The sequence below is a fragment of the Gavialis gangeticus genome, unplaced genomic scaffold (assembly GCF_001723915.1).
Source record: "Gavialis gangeticus isolate Ggan-Ray unplaced genomic scaffold, GavGan_comp1, whole genome shotgun sequence".
NCBI lineage: Eukaryota > Metazoa > Chordata > Crocodylia > Gavialidae > Gavialis > Gavialis gangeticus.
Genome location: NW_017729022.1, coordinates 137,359,410 through 137,379,261, shown reverse-complemented (window position 1 = coordinate 137,379,261; position 19,852 = coordinate 137,359,410). Strand labels below are relative to the sequence as shown.

The window sequence follows — 19,852 nt, the reverse complement described above, 5'->3', positions numbered from 1 at the left end:
CACTAGCTCATATCTGTGGGAACTGGAGCAATGTTTGTCCTGAATGAAATGAAAATGAGCTGGGGGGCAGGGGACGCTGTTACTGAATATACATGACGTTTGTGGTAGCAGTTAAAATATTCAAGCACTTAATCCAGAACTGAGACTTGAGGCCAAAATCGGGGATCTGGCACTGTGCTTCCATCAAGCATTAAGTGGTTTATAGTTGCTGCAAGCATTCCTTAGGTCTCACTTTCCCTCTTTTTATACTTCCAGATATTAATGACTGCAGTAAAAACCCTTGCCACAATGGAGGGACTTGCCGAGACTTGGTTAATGACTTTTTCTGTGAATGTAAAAATGGGTGGAAAGGAAAGACTTGCCACTCACGTAAGTTGCAGTACTTGTATGTTTAAAGTAATGTTAAATTGTTGTGTTGTGTTAGTGGAGTAGTGGAACTGAGGCTGGTTTGCTCTTCCTAGGTGATAGCCAGTGTGATGAGGCTACATGCAATAATGGAGGAACATGTTATGATGAGGGAGACACTTTCAAGTGCATGTGTCCTGCAGGATGGGAAGGAGCCACTTGTAATATAGGTAACCAGGACTTGTAGCATCTAGGGGTAGATGCAGCCCTGAATCTGTAACCTTGGCATCCCCCTTTGCCTGATTTTAGTGTAGCTTAAAAGAAAAATAACTTGCCTCTACCTTGTGTTCTGTTATAGCAAGAAACAGCAGTTGCTTGCCAAGCCCCTGCCATAATGGTGGTACCTGTGTCGTCAGTGGGGATTCCTTTACTTGTGTCTGCAAAGAAGGCTGGGAAGGACCAACTTGCACTCAGAGTAAGTCTCTCTGCTTGAACTTTTCTAAAGTGTTGCCTGACAAGAACATTAGCTCATCCTGTTGCCCTCTGAGTGTCAAGATTGAAACCAGAAGGGGAGAACTGTTTGATGTAGGCTTTAGCATCACCTGAATCTTTGCTTTTAGTGACATTATACGATAGAGCCTTGACCTGGGCATGAGAAAGTTGCAAGTGAGTTAAGTGGAGACAGATGTTGTCTTGTTTTCTCCTGCATTCTTCTTCCACCAGCAGCCCTGTCTGCTTCCATTCACTTCTTCCTGTTATATTCTTTACAAGGATCTCTTCCTGTGTACATGTGTTCCACTGTGTAGTTAACAAATTTTGTGGTGGAAGCCTGGAATCAATTTAACTGAGCATTTTGGCATATTTTTGCAAAAGTTTAAGCCAAATGTAGCTCAAACATTGTAGGAATTTAGTCATTCTTTACTGATGACAACACTTACTCCAGCCCTGGTTCGTATGTTAATGGAAGTCTGTCTTGCTTTCTGCAGATACAAATGATTGCAGTCCTCATCCTTGGTAAGTGTTGTGACTTGGATGTGTTACTCATCCTTTGCCTTTGGCATCTTTCTGTATTAGAACTGTTTGCTTGTCTTTATTCACCAAACAGTGAAACCTATGATGGCTAAGTGATATCTCTTTTTTCCTGTCCTTTTTAGTTATAATAGTGGGACTTGTGTGGATGGAGACAACTGGTACCGCTGTGAATGTGCTCCAGGCTTTGCAGGCCCAGACTGTCGGATAAGTAAGTATTACCATGTGACTCCAACTTGATCCTGACCTAATAATTATTTAAATATGTGCTGCCACAAAATACCAGGGTTTTTGAATCTGGTATGCAAATCTGTCCACCCCTATTATTTGTCCATATCTGGCATGCCTGATCTATAGCTAGCTGAAAAAATACTCAGTGAAAATGTGAAAGTATCAGATGCACTTTAACCTAAAAAAGTCTGAGCCCAGCTGGGAAGAGTATGGTGTTAGTCCTCCCCTGTTTAGGAGATGGTTCGTGTGGCAGACTTTCTTTGTTTGAGGGTGAAGGATGCTAGTTAATCCCTGTCTCCAGGCACTGCCTCCAGGCACTGATGTGGTTCCTGTTTTCTCTGTAATGTAACAATAGTTATAGGCAGGAGGATACCAACATTTTAATAACACAGCTATGGAAATTAGAATTGTTCCTAGCCATAGTGTAATTGGAAGGGGTTTAATATCCATGTATTAAATATAACTGTTGACTAATCTAGACCATGCCAGAGGAAGGTGAGCATATCTGTCTAGCAAAGAATGTGTCCTTGCCCCTGAAGGAATTTTTAAGTAGTCGGACCATGGTCAGGTTATGATCTGGATTTACAGCACTGTAAACCTGGGCTAATTGCCGTGACTTCAAACAAATTTACTCCTGAAACTGTGGTGTAACAAATCAGAATCCAGCTATGAAAAGAGAGAATATAAGGCTAGAGCTGTCTGGTGTGTACTCTCACACTTACCTGTATGGATGGCTGTATAATGGGTGCAATTTCCCCCCCTTCTTTATCACAGATATCAATGAATGCCAGTCTTCACCCTGTGCTTTTGGAGCTACATGCATTGATGAAATTAACGGCTACCGCTGCATCTGCCCGCTTGGTCGTAGTGGCCCAAGATGCCAAGAAGGTATTCCAAGCAGCCCACAGTATATCTGTTTCCAGATCCAGTTCATTTACATGCTAGCAACTGTAATAAGAGGAATGGAAGAGTTCCTGCACTCAACTAGATTTTATGAAACGGAAAGGGATAGGAAAATGCGGTAGGGCAGGCTTCTTGGAGTAGAGCAAACTGTTTAAGAATCCATCTCCCTTTCTCACAGTTACAGGAAGGCCTTGTATTACCAGTGGGCGTGTGACAGCAGACGGTACTAAATGGGACGACAACTGTAATACCTGTCAGTGTTTGAATGGAAAAGTCACGTGTTCTAAGGTAGTCTGGCTGTACTTTGATTTGCATTTTTGTTTTCTCCTGTACACCCCTGACTGTTCACTTATAAAATACTCACTCTCTTCCAGGTTTGGTGTGGGCCTACACCTTGCCTAATCCATGCTAAAGGCCATGAGTGCCCAGCTGGACACACCTGTAATCCCATTAAGGATGACCACTGCTTTACACATCCCTGTGCTGCAATGGGTGAATGCTGGCTTTCGAATCAGCCACCAGTGAAGTCCAAATGTAATTCAGACTCTTATTACCAGGACAACTGCGCCAACATTACATTTACCTTCAATAAAGAGATGATGTTGCCGGTGGGTAACTTGAAATAAAAAGCTCCTATAACAAAGTAGACTGGCATTGCATGAAACAAGTGATCTGACAATCATCTTCCTCAAATTCAGTAATAGGAGATTAATCCCATTTTTAAATTAAAATATGGAGTCTAAAGACCCGCGTGCTCTCTGCCGAGCTCTATCTCGGTAGTCGGGGAGCAACCAACAGCTTGTTGTACAGTGCTCTGTTTAAGGAAGAAGTCTGTATCTTAAATTGTAACTTAAGGCTTTTTTTTTCTTTTTTATATTGCTAGGGTCTTACCACTGAGCATATTTGTAGTGAACTGAGAAATCTTAACATTTTGAAGAATGTTTCTGTTGAATATTCCATCTACATCACCTGTGAGCCTTCACGCTTGGCAAACAATGAAATACATGTTGCGATAGTAAGTACTTATCTTTAAACTCACGTTTAAATTGCTATATATGAAATGGGGATGCACTGAGAACTAATTTTAAGCTTTGTCAGCACTTAGCAAGGTTTATAATTTCCATTCCAATCGTTTGAATGGGAGAAGGGGTATCAACGTTTTGTCTACAACATGCTTGAAAATTTAACATCTGGTTGCAACTGTGATTAGTTAAAGTAGCAAAATCGGTTTCCGTTTATAACACCACATAAGCACTTTTTAGTGTCTTCTAAAATGATATGGGCTGAAACTTCTTATGCTTGGCCTGCCTCTACCAGTAACAGGACTTTTACCTGGAAAATTCTGGGAAGTACTCTGCTTCATGGTTACAAAGGTTTGGTTTTTATAGTGGTTATTAATGCCACTTAAGTGTATGATAGTTAACTGTACTCCTTCCCTTATAGTCAGCTGAAGACATTGGGGAGGATGAAAACCCAATCAAGGAAATCACTGATAAAATTATCGACCTTGTCAGTAAACGTGATGGAAACAACACGCTAATTGCTGCAGTTGCGGAAGTCAGAGTACAAAGGCGACCAACTAAAAACAAGACAGGTATGATGGGTTTGGGTTGGGTTTGGGGTTTTTTTGTGGGGGGTTGTTTTTTGTGGGGGTGGGGGTTGGTTCTGCTTTCTCTCTCATATTGAGGCTTCATCTCTGGTCAGGTTAGAAGGCTTATCTTTATGTTGTAGCTTGGTGGGGGGAAAGAGGGATTGTGTCAGGCTGTTGGAAAGAAGACATTTTACTTGCTTCCCTTTCTGATCCCTGCTACATGGCTTGCACCATAAGAAAAAAGAATAAAAATACCAAGATGAAGCATTTCCTGGCTTCTGAGAGTGATAACTCCAATTAGTTATGTGATGGCTGCTACTACCCTGATTTAACTGAACTAAATATGCTGTCTCAAAATCATGGTGGATGCATTTGCCACAACACCCTCCAATAATTAACATTTTTGTTGACCGTCTCTGAGAGAGCAAGGATTTTACTGGGTTTGGAGCCAGTTACCCTCGGGTGAAGAGAGATTCCCTCTAGGCCAGGGTCTTTGGCAGGGTAGTGTAGAGAAGTTTGCATTGCCACTGACTGCAAGCTGTTGGTTTTTGTGGAGAAAAAGAAGACTTCCCTAGCCTCTAGCACTGCTGGCATAGTCTTGTGCCAGCTCCACTTGGAATATTTTTTTAATTTTTAAGAGACAAGTATATTCTCTTAAGAACAGCGTGAGAAGGCAGCTTAGAAACTGAGGGTGGCTGCTGTTGTTTGTTGGTAGTCTGCTTTAACTAAAGGACTTCATTTGCAAGGTTAATTGGTCTCCTATCTGTCTTTCAGATTTCTTGGTGCCATTGCTGAGCTCCGTCTTAACAGTAGCCTGGATCTGTTGCTTGGTAACAGCCTTCTATTGGTGCATTCGAAAACGCAGAAAGCAGAGCAGCCACACTCACACTGCATCAGATGACAACACCACAAACAACGTGAGGGAGCAGCTGAATCAGATAAAAAACCCCATTGAGAAACACGGAGCCAATGCTGTCCCTATCAAAGACTACGAAAACAAAAACTCCAAAATCGCCAAAATAAGGACACACAATTCGGAGGTAGAGGAAGACGACATGGACAAGCATCAGCAGAAGGCCCGATTTGCCAAACAGCCAGCATACACACTGGTAGACAGAGATGAAAAGCCACCCAACAGTACGCCTACGAAACACCCAAACTGGACAAATAAACAAGACAACAGAGACTTGGAAAGTGCACAAAGCTTAAATCGAATGGAATACATTGTATAGCAGTCAGTGAGGTGCTGCCATGCAGGGCCTTTGAATATCATTATAAAGGCACTCTGAGCTTGTAGTTCTTTAAACTGTTGTGTAATATTTGAGTCTAAGGCTATTATTTGCTTAGAATCCCTGTGTTAATTTAAGTTTTGACAAGCTGGCTTACACTGGCAATGATAGTTGCTGTGGTTGGCTGGGAATACCAAGTGCTGCATTTCACATCTATGCAAAACTAGTCAAAAGTGCCCTAATGGTAAATTCAGCTGTAGCTGATACATCACGGAAATGTTTCATAAGGTATTGCATAGCCTTATTAGCTCTTCTTTAGCATTTACCTTTTTTTGGTCAGATGTCCCAATTTATACAGTTTCGTAGAATAATACATTTTATTTATATTTATTGACGCTGAGTTTTTTGTATATTGGTTTTATGGTGACGTACAACTAGTTCTGTATTTGAAAGTGCCTTTGCAGCTCAGAACCACAGCAACTATCAAGAAAGTTTATTATTTATTTTTTTTTATTGTATTTTTGTTGGGGGTGGGAGGGGGGGGAACTCAATGTCAGCAGTTGCTGGTAAATGAAGAATTTAAAGAGGAAAATGTGTCAAAAATAGAAGTTTGTATAGATATGTAAATAATTCTTTTTTTATTAATCGCTGTGTATATTTGATTTATTAACTTAATAATCAAGAGCCTTAAATATCATTCCTTTTTATTTATATGTATGTGTTTAGAGTTGAAGGTTTTTGATAGCATTGTAAGCTTGTGGCTTCTTTATTTTGAATTTATTTTCTTTGTTACATGTTGCCTATATGCCAAAATTAAGGTGTTCTAAAAATAGTTTATTTTTAACAATAGGACGGGCTCTCATGCCTTGATGCTGGTTTTTGTACAAATGTCAAACGTTTGAAACACCTTCCATAGTATCACTTTAAGACTATTTGTAAGTACTGACTGAGGCAGTTTTAGATGATTAGACTAGAACATTTTTTTTGCTGCTTTAGACTTGAAAGAGTGACAGGCAGATAATCTGCTACAAAGCAGTTTAAGGGAACAAAATGGAGCTATGACTTTATGTAGATGAAATGTGAGTGGTTGCATGTAATTAAGATATCAAATTAGCGTGTGAAGTTGGAAGCACAGAAATCTTATTTTGTAAATTCTGATTTTTTTTTCACCATGAATATGTAATACTGAACCACTTGTAGATTTGATTTTTTTTTTTGTAATCTACTGCATTTAGGGAGTATTCTAATAAGCTAGTTGTTGAATACTTGAACAGTAGAATGTCCAGTAAGATCACTGTGTAGATTTGCCATAGATTACACTGCCCGCCATAACAAGTGAGGAAATCAAAGTGCTATTACAACATTAAAGATCAAAAAAGGCTTATAAACATAGTAATCTCATTGGTTAACCACTGAGATCATGAAAGATACCTTGTATTGTGATATTAGTGTTATATGAAAATGCATCTTTGATGTGTTGTTCCTGGCAATAAATCTTGAAAAGTAATATTTATTAAATTTTTTGTATGAAAACACAAAACAGCGTGGCGGTTATTGAGCTTTGAGGTACTATTAGTTAGCTGCATGCCCAAAAGTAAGAGTAGCTAAGGTGAGTGACAGAGATTGTTGGGATTAGCAAGGTTCAGGGCCTGATTCAAATACTGTTAAAGACCATAGAAGGGCTCCCAGTGACTTTCATAAACCTTTAACTTGGGCACATGCTGACAAAGAGTATTGTGTTTAAATGACTTCTACGAAGTAGGTATCATTGAAGGCTTCCACACTTGTCAGCTTTGGGAGCCATGCTCCTTATCTCTGGTTTTTCCATGTCATCAAAGGAGGACCGAGTACAACTGATGCTGGATTGTGGGGAAGTTTTAACCTAACTTCAACGTTATGCTTTGTTTTAACCTTTCTTTGGAAATGGTAAGTGTTCCAAGTTGAATGCATGCTTGTTTTGGTTTTTTTTTATATGCAACTTGTTGCAGCATCAGGGATGTTGATCTTTTAAAAGCTGCTTTTCTGTCCCTACTATTGCTTCATACTGAACTGACTCTACTATTGATTACAAAAAATGGAATTACTCCACCATACTCCCTGGAACTACTTGACTTTTAGGCTAGTATAAGATTTCAGTGCCTATGACAAGTTGCAGAAATTTGTTACACTATGACCATTGTTACCCTGTATATTGTATGGTGGTTGACACCAGTGCACAGAACATGTAAAATGCTGCCATTCTGAATTTGGTAGTGGGCTCACTATAAAACATCAGCACACTGTTCAGGGTAAGGGAGAAACAGGTCTATTGATCTTCTAATGCTGCCTTCTAAAAAAGACAACTCCTTGTATAAAGTAAGGGATAATGCAACATGAGAAATGCACAATAGCAAGCTTATGTACAGAATTAAACTGAGAACAAGATTACCAACACCTTTCCCCATGCTTCTTTAAACAGCACTTAGATCTGTTGAATGATACCAGCAGAATACAGAACTCTATTTTCTAATTCTGAATTAATTTCAACTTCAGTTCACCAAGAAGGGTTTCTATCCTGTTGCTATATGATAACTTGAAAGGCTGCTACTCTGCTGTTCACTGTCATATGCCACATAACTAATTGCAGCACCCAGAATTGTCAAGCTACTGCTTGTCAAGTTAATCTCTGTAGCAATTTTTTTTACTACGCTTCCCCAATGTTGGTAGTAGTAAGTTGCTGACAGGTTTTAGTAAATGACATGTAATGCAACATATTCTCCTAATAGGTCACATCCTACTTCATCGACTTTGACAAATAGATGTCTGTTTTCCTTCTTAAATATTTTTTTAAAATGCTCAGCACAGAAAGTCCTGCTGTAGCTTCTATTAGTCTGAACACCTTGGATGAATTGCTGACTCCCATGTTATTGGAGTTCTGGAACCTAACGTGACCCAGTACACTTCCTTCATAATTGGGCACAAACTCATGGTCCCCTAATTACAATTAAGCATTTGCATTAAGGTTTGGCCTTTTTCTTGGTCTCCAGTAGCATGCATTTGATAGACACTACTAGCTATAGGTTAAAACTCATTCTAACTAGACCCAAATAGTTTATGCGTAAGAAAAAGACCTATTTTGAGTTTTGGGCTGAGTACAATCTAAAGTTTCCTTCAACTTCATAAAGCCTTCTAAATTTTTGTCAGTGAGGCACTTCAGACTTCTCATAAGAAACCTAATGCAGAACGAAGTCCTGCAATGCTATATGCAGTTTCTAAAAAGGGAGCAGGGGTATTTATCCAAATCATTTCTTCTCTATTAGTCTCCCCATTTTTTCACAGACCCAATGTAACATGGGGCTTTATACACACACAAGGATCCCATGCTGAATCCATCTGAGAGCAGCGGATGCTCCCTATTCTGCAGAGGTAATCAAATGCGAGGCTGCCATGGTGAAATCTGGCACTAAACTTCCAGTGATTTAATGGCAGTGGTGAGATAAACACAGGTATGTTCAAAACAACAACAAAGAAAAGCCCTCAGAAAACCAGAACAGCAATTGCTCTTAGGAGTTGGTACAGCTTGTTTCTTTTTCCCCCACCCCCACTCTAATAATTGCAAAAATAAATAGAGACAGAAGCTTAAAGCTTCCACATTGCAGAACTAAGGCACATTTATTTATTTTTGTGGATGTTATACTTTGCCAGTTCATGGTTTACTAGTCTGGGAAGATATGTAAAGCTTGCACAGGAGAAGCCTCCTGCTGCTGATGTGTGTTTATACTTTGGATACTTACTCCTCTAAGATCTGGAACAAGTCTGCTTCCTGAGTTACTTTTCTAAATACATAAACTTTACCAAAAAAAAAAATCTCTTTTGGCTACCTCTCAGTTACAACCAGATGTATGTAACCAAGACTGGTTTTTGTTCAAGATACAGTGACTTTCTTATAGAATTTAATAGGGGGGAAAGGCTGATCTTACTTGCAAAAAGTATCGAGTGTGTAGACTGCATCACCTTTGATTCCAGAATGTTTTTGTGAGGGGAAGGCTACTTTTTCTGGGCAATTATTTCCACATTGTTGATATGAGCAAATGGCAGCTGGTGCTTGCAGATTTGAAGCAATATCATTGCCTAGCAACTGAGGTGCATAAACAGACTAAATATCATACTGGAGGCCCTCAAGACTCTCTGAGGGTGAAGCTAACCTTCCTTTTAAGTATATATTGTATCAGCATTGCTCACTTTTGTACATGCTGAAACACCTGCATTGCAAGAGCTAGCATAAAGTAAACTGGGAACTTGTCAAGCCAAGAAATGAGAGGGGAGCTCTGCATGCTGCCCCTCTTAAGGCTTGTCACTCATCCTCTAATCAAGCCCTTCAGAAGTCACTTTCTGTACCAAAGCTGGCAGAGACCTGCTCCAGTTCTACAACAAATGTAACAGGAGCCAACCACTGTGGCAGCTTTGGCAAGGTGCCCTCCACATCCAGCTCTTCAGTGCAGCCTGTCTCCACTACCCTCTGCTCTGACAGCCAACAGTCCACAATAGCATGAGTGGGTGGTAGAGCATCCTTGTCAGAGCACTAGTGCCTGGTCTTCAGTAGACAGACTTCTCCAGTCACTGCAGGCTCCAGGGAAAATGGTACCTGTTCCTTCTCCTACCGCCCCTCATACAGAGCTCTTGCACACCCTTGCCCACCTTGAGAATCCACTGGTCAAGGACTTAAGAGCCTAAAGCTTATAGATAGGAATGAGATTCCAGCCTCAGCTACCAGGCTGTATCTCATCACCCATGAAAAACTGGAACTAGCCATATTCATTCCTTCCCCTTAATGGGGAAAAATGCAGCATGGTATTTCCATTGAGTGGTTTCCCCAGTTCACTGACAAACACCTTCACCAATTATACTTTACCACCCCACCTACAGCTTATGCTAAATGAAGTGTTGAACAAAACTATTGTTGCAAAGGAGCAATGCTTTAAAATGAAATGTGTGCTTGGAGTTTTCCTTAGTAGTTCCCATTTCCTTGAAAACAACACAATGGGGCTTAGTGACCTGGCAGAGGTCACCCAGGTAGGCATGTAATGCTGCATAACTCAGAAGGTTTCATCCAGAACTTGGCCAGCAGCAGCATGGTCACCGGGATGGGCTGCGAGTCAGACTGAGTCCTCCCCCAGGATTTACCTGAGGTCAGAGTGAACACTTTTGACCTCAGGCAAATTGGTTCAGCCCTGTATGCAGTGGAGAAACTGATCCTTTTCCTCTTCGAAGTGCTTTGTGATGTGATTAGGGCAAGCACTTCTATCTGTAGGGCAAGTAAATTGACTCTGATCTTGATCCAAGATGCTGCTTCCCTTAAAGATCTGAAGGAAAGGCTCAAAAGACAGTTGCTTAAAGGAAGCTGTCAAGTTTCTGTTGGGCCTCAGTGTAGCTATGCAGCCGGATTCCCATCCCGTTCTCAGTTGCCTTGTGCTATCTGAGCAATGCAAAAGGGCATTGTCATCTAGCTGCCTGGGGGGGGGCGGCAAATGAAGATTCTCCAGCAGTGACACAAAGCTAGAAATTCCAACTCTTCCGGTGACCACTCCCCAACCATGTGATAAGGGTCATGACAGGGAGATGAGAGAGCAGGCTATAGTCCATAGTGAACAGTAGTGTGTGAACCATCTCTGGGAAGGGGCCAATCTCGTAAGATGGTGATGGGCTGAGTGCTTGTAGCACTTTGGAAGATGAACCCATATTGAACAAGAAAAGGCACGCAAACACTGTAAAAATCATCTGATTGCTGTCATGGAAGGGAAAAGTGAGCCAAGAAAACTGCTCACCATGACCACATCCACACATGGTGTGGATGTTTGGTTCCTCAGGGACAACTAGCAGCAGCGCACCTTGTGCCGTCACTAGGTGTCCCTGGGGAATGGCAGTGCCAGGAGTGTTCAGCAAGTTTCCCCAGGTGGGGTAGGGGAGGCTGGGACCAACACTGGGCTGGCCCCAGCAGCCTTAGCTGGGGTCCTGGGGGCCTCCCAAGGAGATTCTGCCACACACAGCCCAGTCAGCAGCTGGAAAATGGCTCTGGGCAGTCTGGCTCTGCTTTTGAATGGTGCATGCTGCCCTCTGTGCACTGCTCAGCTTTTCTTCCCTGTGGATTTTTTTTGCCCCCTGGATACCCAGGGCACAAAAAACCCCATCCACACTGCTCCCTTGCAGCACAGAGAACAACTGATCATGTGGTATGTGGCGCCACAGATGGGTCTGTGGTGCATTCATCTGGACACGGCCCAGGAGCCTCACTTTAATTAAATGAAAAAGCCTGAAGAGGAGAAAGCATGTTCAAGAAGTTTGATGAACAGCTCTTCAACCAACTTGCATTTCTTTGAAGAAGCCTCTTACCGTCTCCATGCCTCTCTTATCCCACAAATGAAAATATGCAGAGTCATATTTCCCCTCAGTCATATTTCCCTATGTTGGCAGAGTGCTCCGATATCCTTGGCTGAAAGTCTAGATGCTCAATTATTCAGAGAACTTTCATCCTTTTGTTCACATAAGCATTAATGAGAAGCTTAAAACCTATTGGAGAAGAAACCAGAGAAGCAAAGCACCCCAAAAAAATCTGTTTTGTTTTCCTTTTTTAAACTAATTTCTGAAACCACCCCAGAATTCCATGATTGGGCAAAATTACCTGGGATTTGTGTTTGGTTTTGAAATATCTAAATGCAGTATGTAGGGTGTTCTCACCTAGGATACCCAATAGGGGTACAAAAGACGTTTTGAATACATTGTAACATTATAACAAGTGCTTGTCAGACCAGGAAAAAAGTTCATTAAAGAGCGTGTTAGCTATAATAAAGGTTCATCAATTTGCTGCATTATAATAATGAAAAAATTAGTTCCTGCTGCCGGTGCCGTTAAAAGCGGGGTTTTGTTATAAACAAGGTTTGCAAAAGTAAGGTTGTACTGTATGCTTATTATAAATAATTCAGGAAATTCTAAATGAACTTTTAACACCATTCTCATTCCAGCTGACTGCTTGCCAAAAGAGGAAAAATCCCAACCAAAAGAGGCACCCAGTTTTGTCTTGTTTTTAACTGACCTGAATGTGTCTCACAATGTGCAAAAGCTCACAAGATGGCAAAATCTGAAGACAGTCAAACAACATAACCAGAATGGAGATTTGTTATGGGGAAGGAAACATACTTAGGCAGATAATTTACTGGGACATTCACTCTGCCTATTTTACCTGTACACAGATTCCTCTGAAGTTTACTTTGAATGCTGCCATGGAGCACTAGTTTCCTTTGCAAGGCTGTGGTTTTCTTTTGATTCTGCTGATAATAAAATAAGTGCAATTTTCTTGCTAAAAATAACCTTTGAATTGGATGTTATGTGAGGGCACAACATGCAAACACATAGTTGGTTTGGATCCTGCTATGCAGAAATGTGACATGACATGCAGAATAAGAAGAATTTACATACAATTAATTGCTTGTATAGTAAACTCTATCTGAGCTGTATAATATTCCTGAAAATTAACTTTGCCCAAAAGATAGCATATTTGAGCAGCTTTCTTTTAATAAGTAAAACTTATGAATGCTTGATAAAAGTGCTTAGATATGGACGTTTACTGAGATTAAAATTTTATTTGTTGTGACTTAAGAAAAAAAGTCAACAAAAAGGATAGGTTGCAGACCTTACAAACTATGCTGTTTTGGAGAAACTGCTTCATAATATATTTATTTAGCAGTCAAAAAGCAGTCCAAATGAACTGTATATTTTAGGGCAAAAAGGTTTCACATTTCTTTAGGCAATTACATATTTTTAAGTGTGAATTTTCCATTTTGTGGGTTTGGCCAATCAGTTTCTCATAACCTCTGCCTGAACCTCTCGTGACAGATCCCTGTTAACTGAGTTGGCAGCAGAACTTCTAACAGGTTATGCCCTTCCATTTTTTGCAGATCCCAGAGTAGCCTGAAAATGCTCTTCAAACTAAAAATATTTGCCCTAGTCCTAGCTGTTATAATTTCAGAATTGAATCAAGTCCTTAATATTGCCTCTCCCAGGGAGTACACTAATGATGTTTTACAAGTAGTTTGTATTGGAAGATCAGGGTTCCAAGAATGAAAAATGGCAACGTATTATGCACTGGCCCTGAACAATATTTATTAGGTCTTTCTGTTCCCAGGCCTAGCTCAGTATATATCAGTCAAACTAGGTAGCAGGATGGGCTCAGACTAGTCCTTGGACTACAGATCGGGAAAAATACTAGACTACTGGTGAAAGTTTCAGGTGAAGGGCAAAGGTTTCAAAAACATATGGCAGCCTGGAAGGGAATCTGGAGGTCACAGAGATGTGCAAAACTTCCATGCAGTCTGCTACCAAGAGAAATCTTCACAACGATCTTACCAAGCAGAGATGTAAAAAAAATTAAGTTTGTCTACTAATGCTAATGAAGATCCAGGGATAATCAAGAATTCAGAGCACCTTGATGTACTAAAAAAAGTCTCACTGGGTGCTAGACTAACTGCTTTGAGAGTTCTGTGCCCTTTCGCAGGAACTACAGGCAGGATTTTCAAAAATGTCTAAAGCCATTGATTTCAATGAGAGGTAGATGCCTATGCAATAGTCCTCTCTATGCCTTTTTGAATCTTTAGACATCTAAATATCTTTACCATTCTGGGCACAGACTTCTCATTTTGTTTTAAGGTACAGGTTACATGATCATTATTTACAAGTAAGGAAACTCTTCTGTAATCATTAGGCAATGGAATGGTAGGGCTAGAAGTAGAAATGTAGGTTTGTTTAGTTTGAAGGAAAAAAGAGATTAAGGAGGCATCATCATGATATGAGACAAAGAAGAGGGAGAAAAACTGCCCTACCTTGCTACAGAAGGCAGGACATGAATATTCTATTTGAACTATAGCAAAGCAGCTTAAATCTAAAAATAAAAGTGTTCTTAATTGTAAGAGCAGAAGGAAAATGGAACAAGCTGCCTAGAGAAACTGTGGAATCCCTTGTGTTGGCATTTTAGGAAAAGGCTGGATTGGCATCTCTGAAATTATTTAGGAACAGCGCATCCTGAATTCATTGATGGGATTGGACAGGCTGGTTACTGACATCCCTTCCAACCCTATCATTCTATCGCCTAAACCACAGTTTTAAATACGGTGTCATTTTTGCCACTCGCTGCTGATTGGCCAAGGGGCCCTGGCAGCCACGCGGTCTGTTGTTGACCAGGCAGGAGGCAAAAACAGCACTATATTTAAAACTGCAGTATTTCCCTCCCCGCTGATCAGCAGTGAGCAGTGTGGTGCATGGCAGCTCCTTTTATTTTGCAGGCTCACCCATGTACCCTCACCCCCACCATTCACTATTCACTCCTGATCAGTGAGGAGGCAAAACCCAGAGTTTTAAATATGGTGCTGTTTTTGCCTCTCGGCCAGTAAGCAACAGCGTGGCTGCCAAGGCCCCTCAGTCAATCAGTGATAAGCGGCGCCATATTTAAAACTGCATTTTGTCTCCACACCAATCAGGAGCAAGGAGCGAATAGTGGGGCCTCTCCGCACAGTGGAACCTGCAAGATTAAAGGAGCTGCCATGCACTCCGCCCCACCATATATTTGGTATGTCCCTACTCATTAAAGTCCAAGTATGCTATGTCCACTGCATACCCCTCATCCACCAGATTAGTTACTTTCTCACAGAAGGAAATCAAGCTGGTTTAGCATTTGTCCTAAACAAATCCATGCTGGTGATAAATGATCACCCCCTTTCTCTTCTAGGTGCTTACACATTGATTGTTGTATAACTTGCTTTAGCAACCTCCAAGATATTGAAGCCAGTCTGTACTTAACAATCTCTAATTCCTCAGATCCTCCTTTTCCACAGTTTTAAAGATGACAACTGCCCATCTCCAGTCCTCTGGGACCTCATCTGTCACCCATGTCTCTGTGGGCATATCCACATTTATCACTTGGTTTAGCACGTGACTCTGCTGTTACTGTGCAGTCCTGGTGGTGCACAGGTCATTTCCAACCCTACTGTGCTGTCTCCTCAGCGTCACGGTTTGTGCCCACTGATGCTACGTTGCTGTAGCTCATCATTACAGTAATGTAGCATCTTGTGTAGACGTGCCCTGTGAATATTATTGCCAGTGGTGGTGAGATTTCTTCAGCTAGTTCCTTCAGCACCCAGGAATGAATTTCACCAGGCCCTAGTGATTACATTAATTCGAGAATAAAGTACTTTGGATCATGCCTAAATACAACACTAAGTGCTCCAGGCAACAATAGATTCAATTTACTCAAGTCACCCTTTAAACCTACACAATGATATTTATTTGCAAATATATACACATTCTATCCTATTTCATTAAAATGAAAACTGAATCAAATAGAATGTTTGCACTGAAAATATAAACCCCTTTAACCATAAATTAAGACTGATACCTGGTCATACACAGTGTATGCAGTCAGATTTTTGCTTTCCAGAACTGCTTGATTTAAATGGATTTAGTGTTTTTTCCCTCTGTAAGAGCAGACTGTAAAGCATTTAAGAAAATACAATAATATGAAGTTTATCCTGTGCTTGCTCAAACATGCTACTGTTTATTACTGCTGTAATGAGTTTGCCTGTCTTTCTCTGATAGAAAGAGCATAACATGGGAAAAAAGAAATAGAAATGGTTTTCCATATTTAAACCAAAACACATGGGTTAAAGGGTTTATCATCCACACCTCTCCAGCAGGTACCACCATAAATGTGTTACAACCAAGAATATAATGGAAAGCTCCCAGAGATCCAGATCAAGGCATGGTGGAAATCATGGAAACTAAACACATGGGTATAGTAGAGAACATAGGTTGTAACTTACCCTCATATCACTCTACATGTTATTTAACTGATTCATGTAGACCAATCTGGCAGCAGTACACTTATCCAGATTAGTTTTGATAATGATGCACCATTAAGCATGCCTTGGTTCCTCACAGGTACGCTTGTAGCCCATAGTGTAACTAGCAGTGGGCAAGGAGCCACAAGCCTCAGGTACTGACTAATCAGGGGTGCCAGGCCAGAGGCAGGGGGACATCAGAACACAGCAAAGGAGGGTCAAATGGCCTCTAGCACCATGGGGTAGACAGAAGTGGCCAGGAGGCAGCAACCAAGAGCAGGAAGGCTCAAAGCTGTGAAGTAAGGAAAGAAAAGAGGGAGCCTGCAGCCAGGCATGTAATCCTACTGCCAAATTTGGCACTTTATATCTTTGCTCATCATGGCTTTTCGCAGCACCCTCAAGGCCCCCTGCCTGCACCCACTGACTACTGTTGGTCCTGTTCATTTGCTCCTGTGGTGTATCAACAGAGGTCGTAGGTGCTGGAGTCTAGAGACCCCTACCTGCACTGCTTGGCTGCTGGGTCCTTGTCACTTCCTGTCACTCCACACTAATGGAGACAACACCTGCTGAAGCCCGGAGCCCCTCTGCTGTTCAGGGTGCTGAAAATACTGGTTACGCCTATGCTTGTATATAATTCAGTTTTAGTTTTACTTCTATTCCTAGTAAATACTTATTTACAGAGCCAGAGGAAGAGAGATCATCAAAAGCCGTTTTGTCAAGCTCTGTCTAATACACAATGAGAACAAACATAACAGAGAAAATGTCTTCTCTTGTAGACAGCTTCAATCCCTTTCCCCTTGAAGTCCCTGAAGAAGTTACTTATAACCAATAAGGATATACAAGGTGCTGTTCAAGTCAACAGTCATTTGCAGTTTAGCAACTACTCCTCTCAAGGAACTGTATCCTGCAAACACTTAAGACTAAGTGCAGTGCCTAAGGGCATGTATAGACAAAACGAAGGGCATGTGTGCATGACACTTTAAAGCAGATTAAATGCTTTTGCACTGCTTTAATGGTGTTAGTGTTTGCATGTGTCGGCAGCGTATCGCACATTAATTCCAGCCACTGTAGCACATTCAGCGGCATAATGCGCCATACATGACTTGGGGGTCAGCAAACTAAAACACCTGAGGAGTTGTAGTTTGCTGCCCTACAGCCGCGGAGTGGAGCATCAGGCTCTGTGCAGCTCAGGGGCTCTGCAGGTAGCCTAGCAGCAGCCCGGGAAGACAAGCTCCACCAAAGAAAAAAAAGGTGGTGAGCCGGATTCCACCCCCCACCACCGCAGCCTGCCTGCCTGAGCTGTGCTGGGACCTGGTCCTTCCCTCAGCAGCTATGGTGCCCCCTGTGACTGCCCGAGCTGGATGCCTGTGGGTAGGTGCCGCCTATGGCAGGGACCACCGCTGCCACAGAGGGAAGCACCAGCTGCCCCTTACCCACAGTTCAGGGACTACTCCGCCTGCCGGCAGATTGCCCTCCCCTCCCCAGCGCCAGAGTGGCAGGTAAGAAACAGGTGTACATGACATAGGAGTTTACTTTGCCCTAAATTGAAGTGGTGTTTTTAAAACCCACCACTTCAATTTAGGGCAAAGTAAGTCCCCATTTTGTCTACACGTGCCCTAAGGCCAACACTTTTTCCATTAAATGAAAGACCTCACAATAGTGAGCACTGTGGCCAGTAGTATGGTTTTGCAAAATTTGCTCCATATGCTGAAGTTTCTGTGGTCACATAGATTTTAAAAGACTAATCTAAAAGGAAACATTTATTTCAATTTTATTGCATCTATTTTAGGAAAACAAAAATGAAATAATGAGTTAATTGGTACATGTCAATGAGTTGTGCAACCCATAAAAGTGATATTAAAAAATGACGCACAATTAAAAATTAAACACAAACTTTCTAACAGTAGCCAAACACCACAGATATAGTTTATATACAAGCAAATATAAGACAGCTACAAGTGCCCCTCACAAGGAAATACAGTATGATTTTTAGATCTGTGTGCATGAACTATTCCCAGCAATAACGGTAGGTGCTAGGCCTTGCATGTATAAGCTTTCTCTAAATGGCATAAGCATGCAAAAATTCTACCACCTGTGTACACAGCTAGTACTACAAATTGTGTGTCCCTGAAACTGCAGATGCACAAATGCTGCTTATGTTGAGTCCCCAATGAAAAGGTAGGCCCTAAATGACTAGCCAAATTAAAGAAGGTTATGGATTCAGCGCTATTTCAAAATATTTTAAAAGAAAATGAAAGTTTAAATTTCACTACCCTGGGGCATTTTTTCTCTTTCCAAATATCAAATTAATTAAACAAGAATTTTCCCCACTAAAAGCCTAATGGGTGAATTTCTACTAATGAATAAAATTTTGTGTTTAGCAGTCAGCACAAAACTGGAAAAACGGTAAGTGAAATGATTCTGACAGTTGCCTTAATTTTGATGTCCTCAGATCTTTGGGTAATGATTTATTAGTAGTATCAAAATTTACCCTATCCTCCCCAGAGAAACTTTAGTTTGAAATGGTAAAATGTTATATGTGAAATACTGACTAATTATATAAACACTATGTCCTTCTTTTATTAAATATTTAAATACATTATTTTGACAGGCAAAAACCAAGTGTATTGTTATAGCAGATCTATGTATTTGAGGCATGTAGTGAATTAGTTTCATTGCAAAGAAGTTTAACAATTTAACTGGTACATTTAATCATCTGCAATTTTATCATTTCTATTTTTTCTGAATTCTTTCAAATATAACTTGGCATTCATGTCTGCTGAAAACAACTATGGGTGCCTAACTGAATTCACAATGGCGATATTTAGTGCACCATGACTTCTTAACCCTCTGTAGTTTTAACTTTCTAGATCTGTCTTCAACATCTTTCTTTCTTTTGTGCATAAGCTCCTCTGAAGGCTTGGAGTTAAGTTTTAAATAGGAGGATAAAGGCATTAGGCATAATTCTTCAGTGGTTGTGGCTAGCTCATTTTGGTTTGTCTGCTCAACTGGTGTATTATTTTTCATAAAAAAAAGGTCTTAGGGGATTTTTTCCCAAAGTAAGTGACTCTTCATCAGACATAGATTTTGCCAAGTCTTGTTTAGCAAACAACTTGGAATTCAATCGGGTCTTCACTTCTGAAGATGGTTCTAAACAATCAACATTGGTTTTTTTTTGTTTCTGTGTCTGTGGGGATTAGATAATCCTCTTCAGAAAATGCTTTTTTGCAGGGATCCAACTTTTCTTCTGAACCACAGCTCCTTTGCTGATTCTGTGTTTCAGTCACTCCTTGACTTTGTTTTGGATCTGGCAGTGCTGACTCATATCTACATGGAAGGTACTTGCTTAGAAGTCTCATCTTTAACCACTCTGCCGAGTGAAGTTTTTCTGGCTGCTAGCATCATCTGGCTGTCTCCGATTAACATCATTTTCCAGTTCTAAAACAGGAAGCTCTCAGCTGCATTTTTGCAATCCTTTGGTTGTTCTATGCGCCTACATTTTGCTTCAGACTGAGGATCGGAAGGAGTTTGATGTTCATTCTTCCTTTTCCTTGTCTCCGAGTTTACTGAGCCAAGATACACTTTCATGGTGTCCTCCCTGGTTTGAGGTTTGCTCGAGTTACCATTGCTTGTTTTTTTCCTTTTTGCACTGTAAAAAAAAA

At 40.9% G+C, this 19,852-nt stretch overlaps 2 protein-coding genes across 3 annotated transcripts in view; one reads left to right on the top strand and one right to left on the bottom strand.

Annotated features, from left to right (window-relative positions):
• Positions 1 to 7,761, top strand: part of JAG1 (jagged 1) — a 51,556-nt gene extending 43,795 nt beyond the window's left edge. For both annotated transcript variants that reach the window (XM_019516237.1, XM_019516238.1), the window contains exons 16-26: positions 256 to 369; positions 462 to 575; positions 704 to 820; positions 1,332 to 1,359; positions 1,500 to 1,585; positions 2,380 to 2,493; positions 2,687 to 2,796; positions 2,883 to 3,116; positions 3,392 to 3,523; positions 3,952 to 4,102; positions 4,874 to 7,761. In XM_019516237.1, the coding sequence (XP_019371782.1) occupies positions 256 to 369; positions 462 to 575; positions 704 to 820; positions 1,332 to 1,359; positions 1,500 to 1,585; positions 2,380 to 2,493; positions 2,687 to 2,796; positions 2,883 to 3,116; positions 3,392 to 3,523; positions 3,952 to 4,102; positions 4,874 to 5,331 (1,658 nt within the window). In that variant the 3' untranslated portion in view covers positions 5,332 to 7,761. The remainder of the gene's footprint in view (positions 1 to 255; positions 370 to 461; positions 576 to 703; positions 821 to 1,331; positions 1,360 to 1,499; positions 1,586 to 2,379; positions 2,494 to 2,686; positions 2,797 to 2,882; positions 3,117 to 3,391; positions 3,524 to 3,951; positions 4,103 to 4,873) is intronic.
• Positions 7,762 to 17,937: 10,176 nt separating this feature from the next.
• Positions 17,938 to 19,852, bottom strand: part of SLX4IP (SLX4 interacting protein) — a 177,201-nt gene continuing 175,286 nt past the window's right edge. Inside the window, 5 exon segments of the mRNA XM_019515885.1 lie at positions 17,938 to 19,220; positions 19,222 to 19,368; positions 19,370 to 19,578; positions 19,581 to 19,640; positions 19,643 to 19,846. Of these exon segments, the coding sequence (XP_019371430.1) occupies positions 18,990 to 19,220; positions 19,222 to 19,368; positions 19,370 to 19,578; positions 19,581 to 19,640; positions 19,643 to 19,846 (851 nt within the window). The 3' untranslated portion in view covers positions 17,938 to 18,989.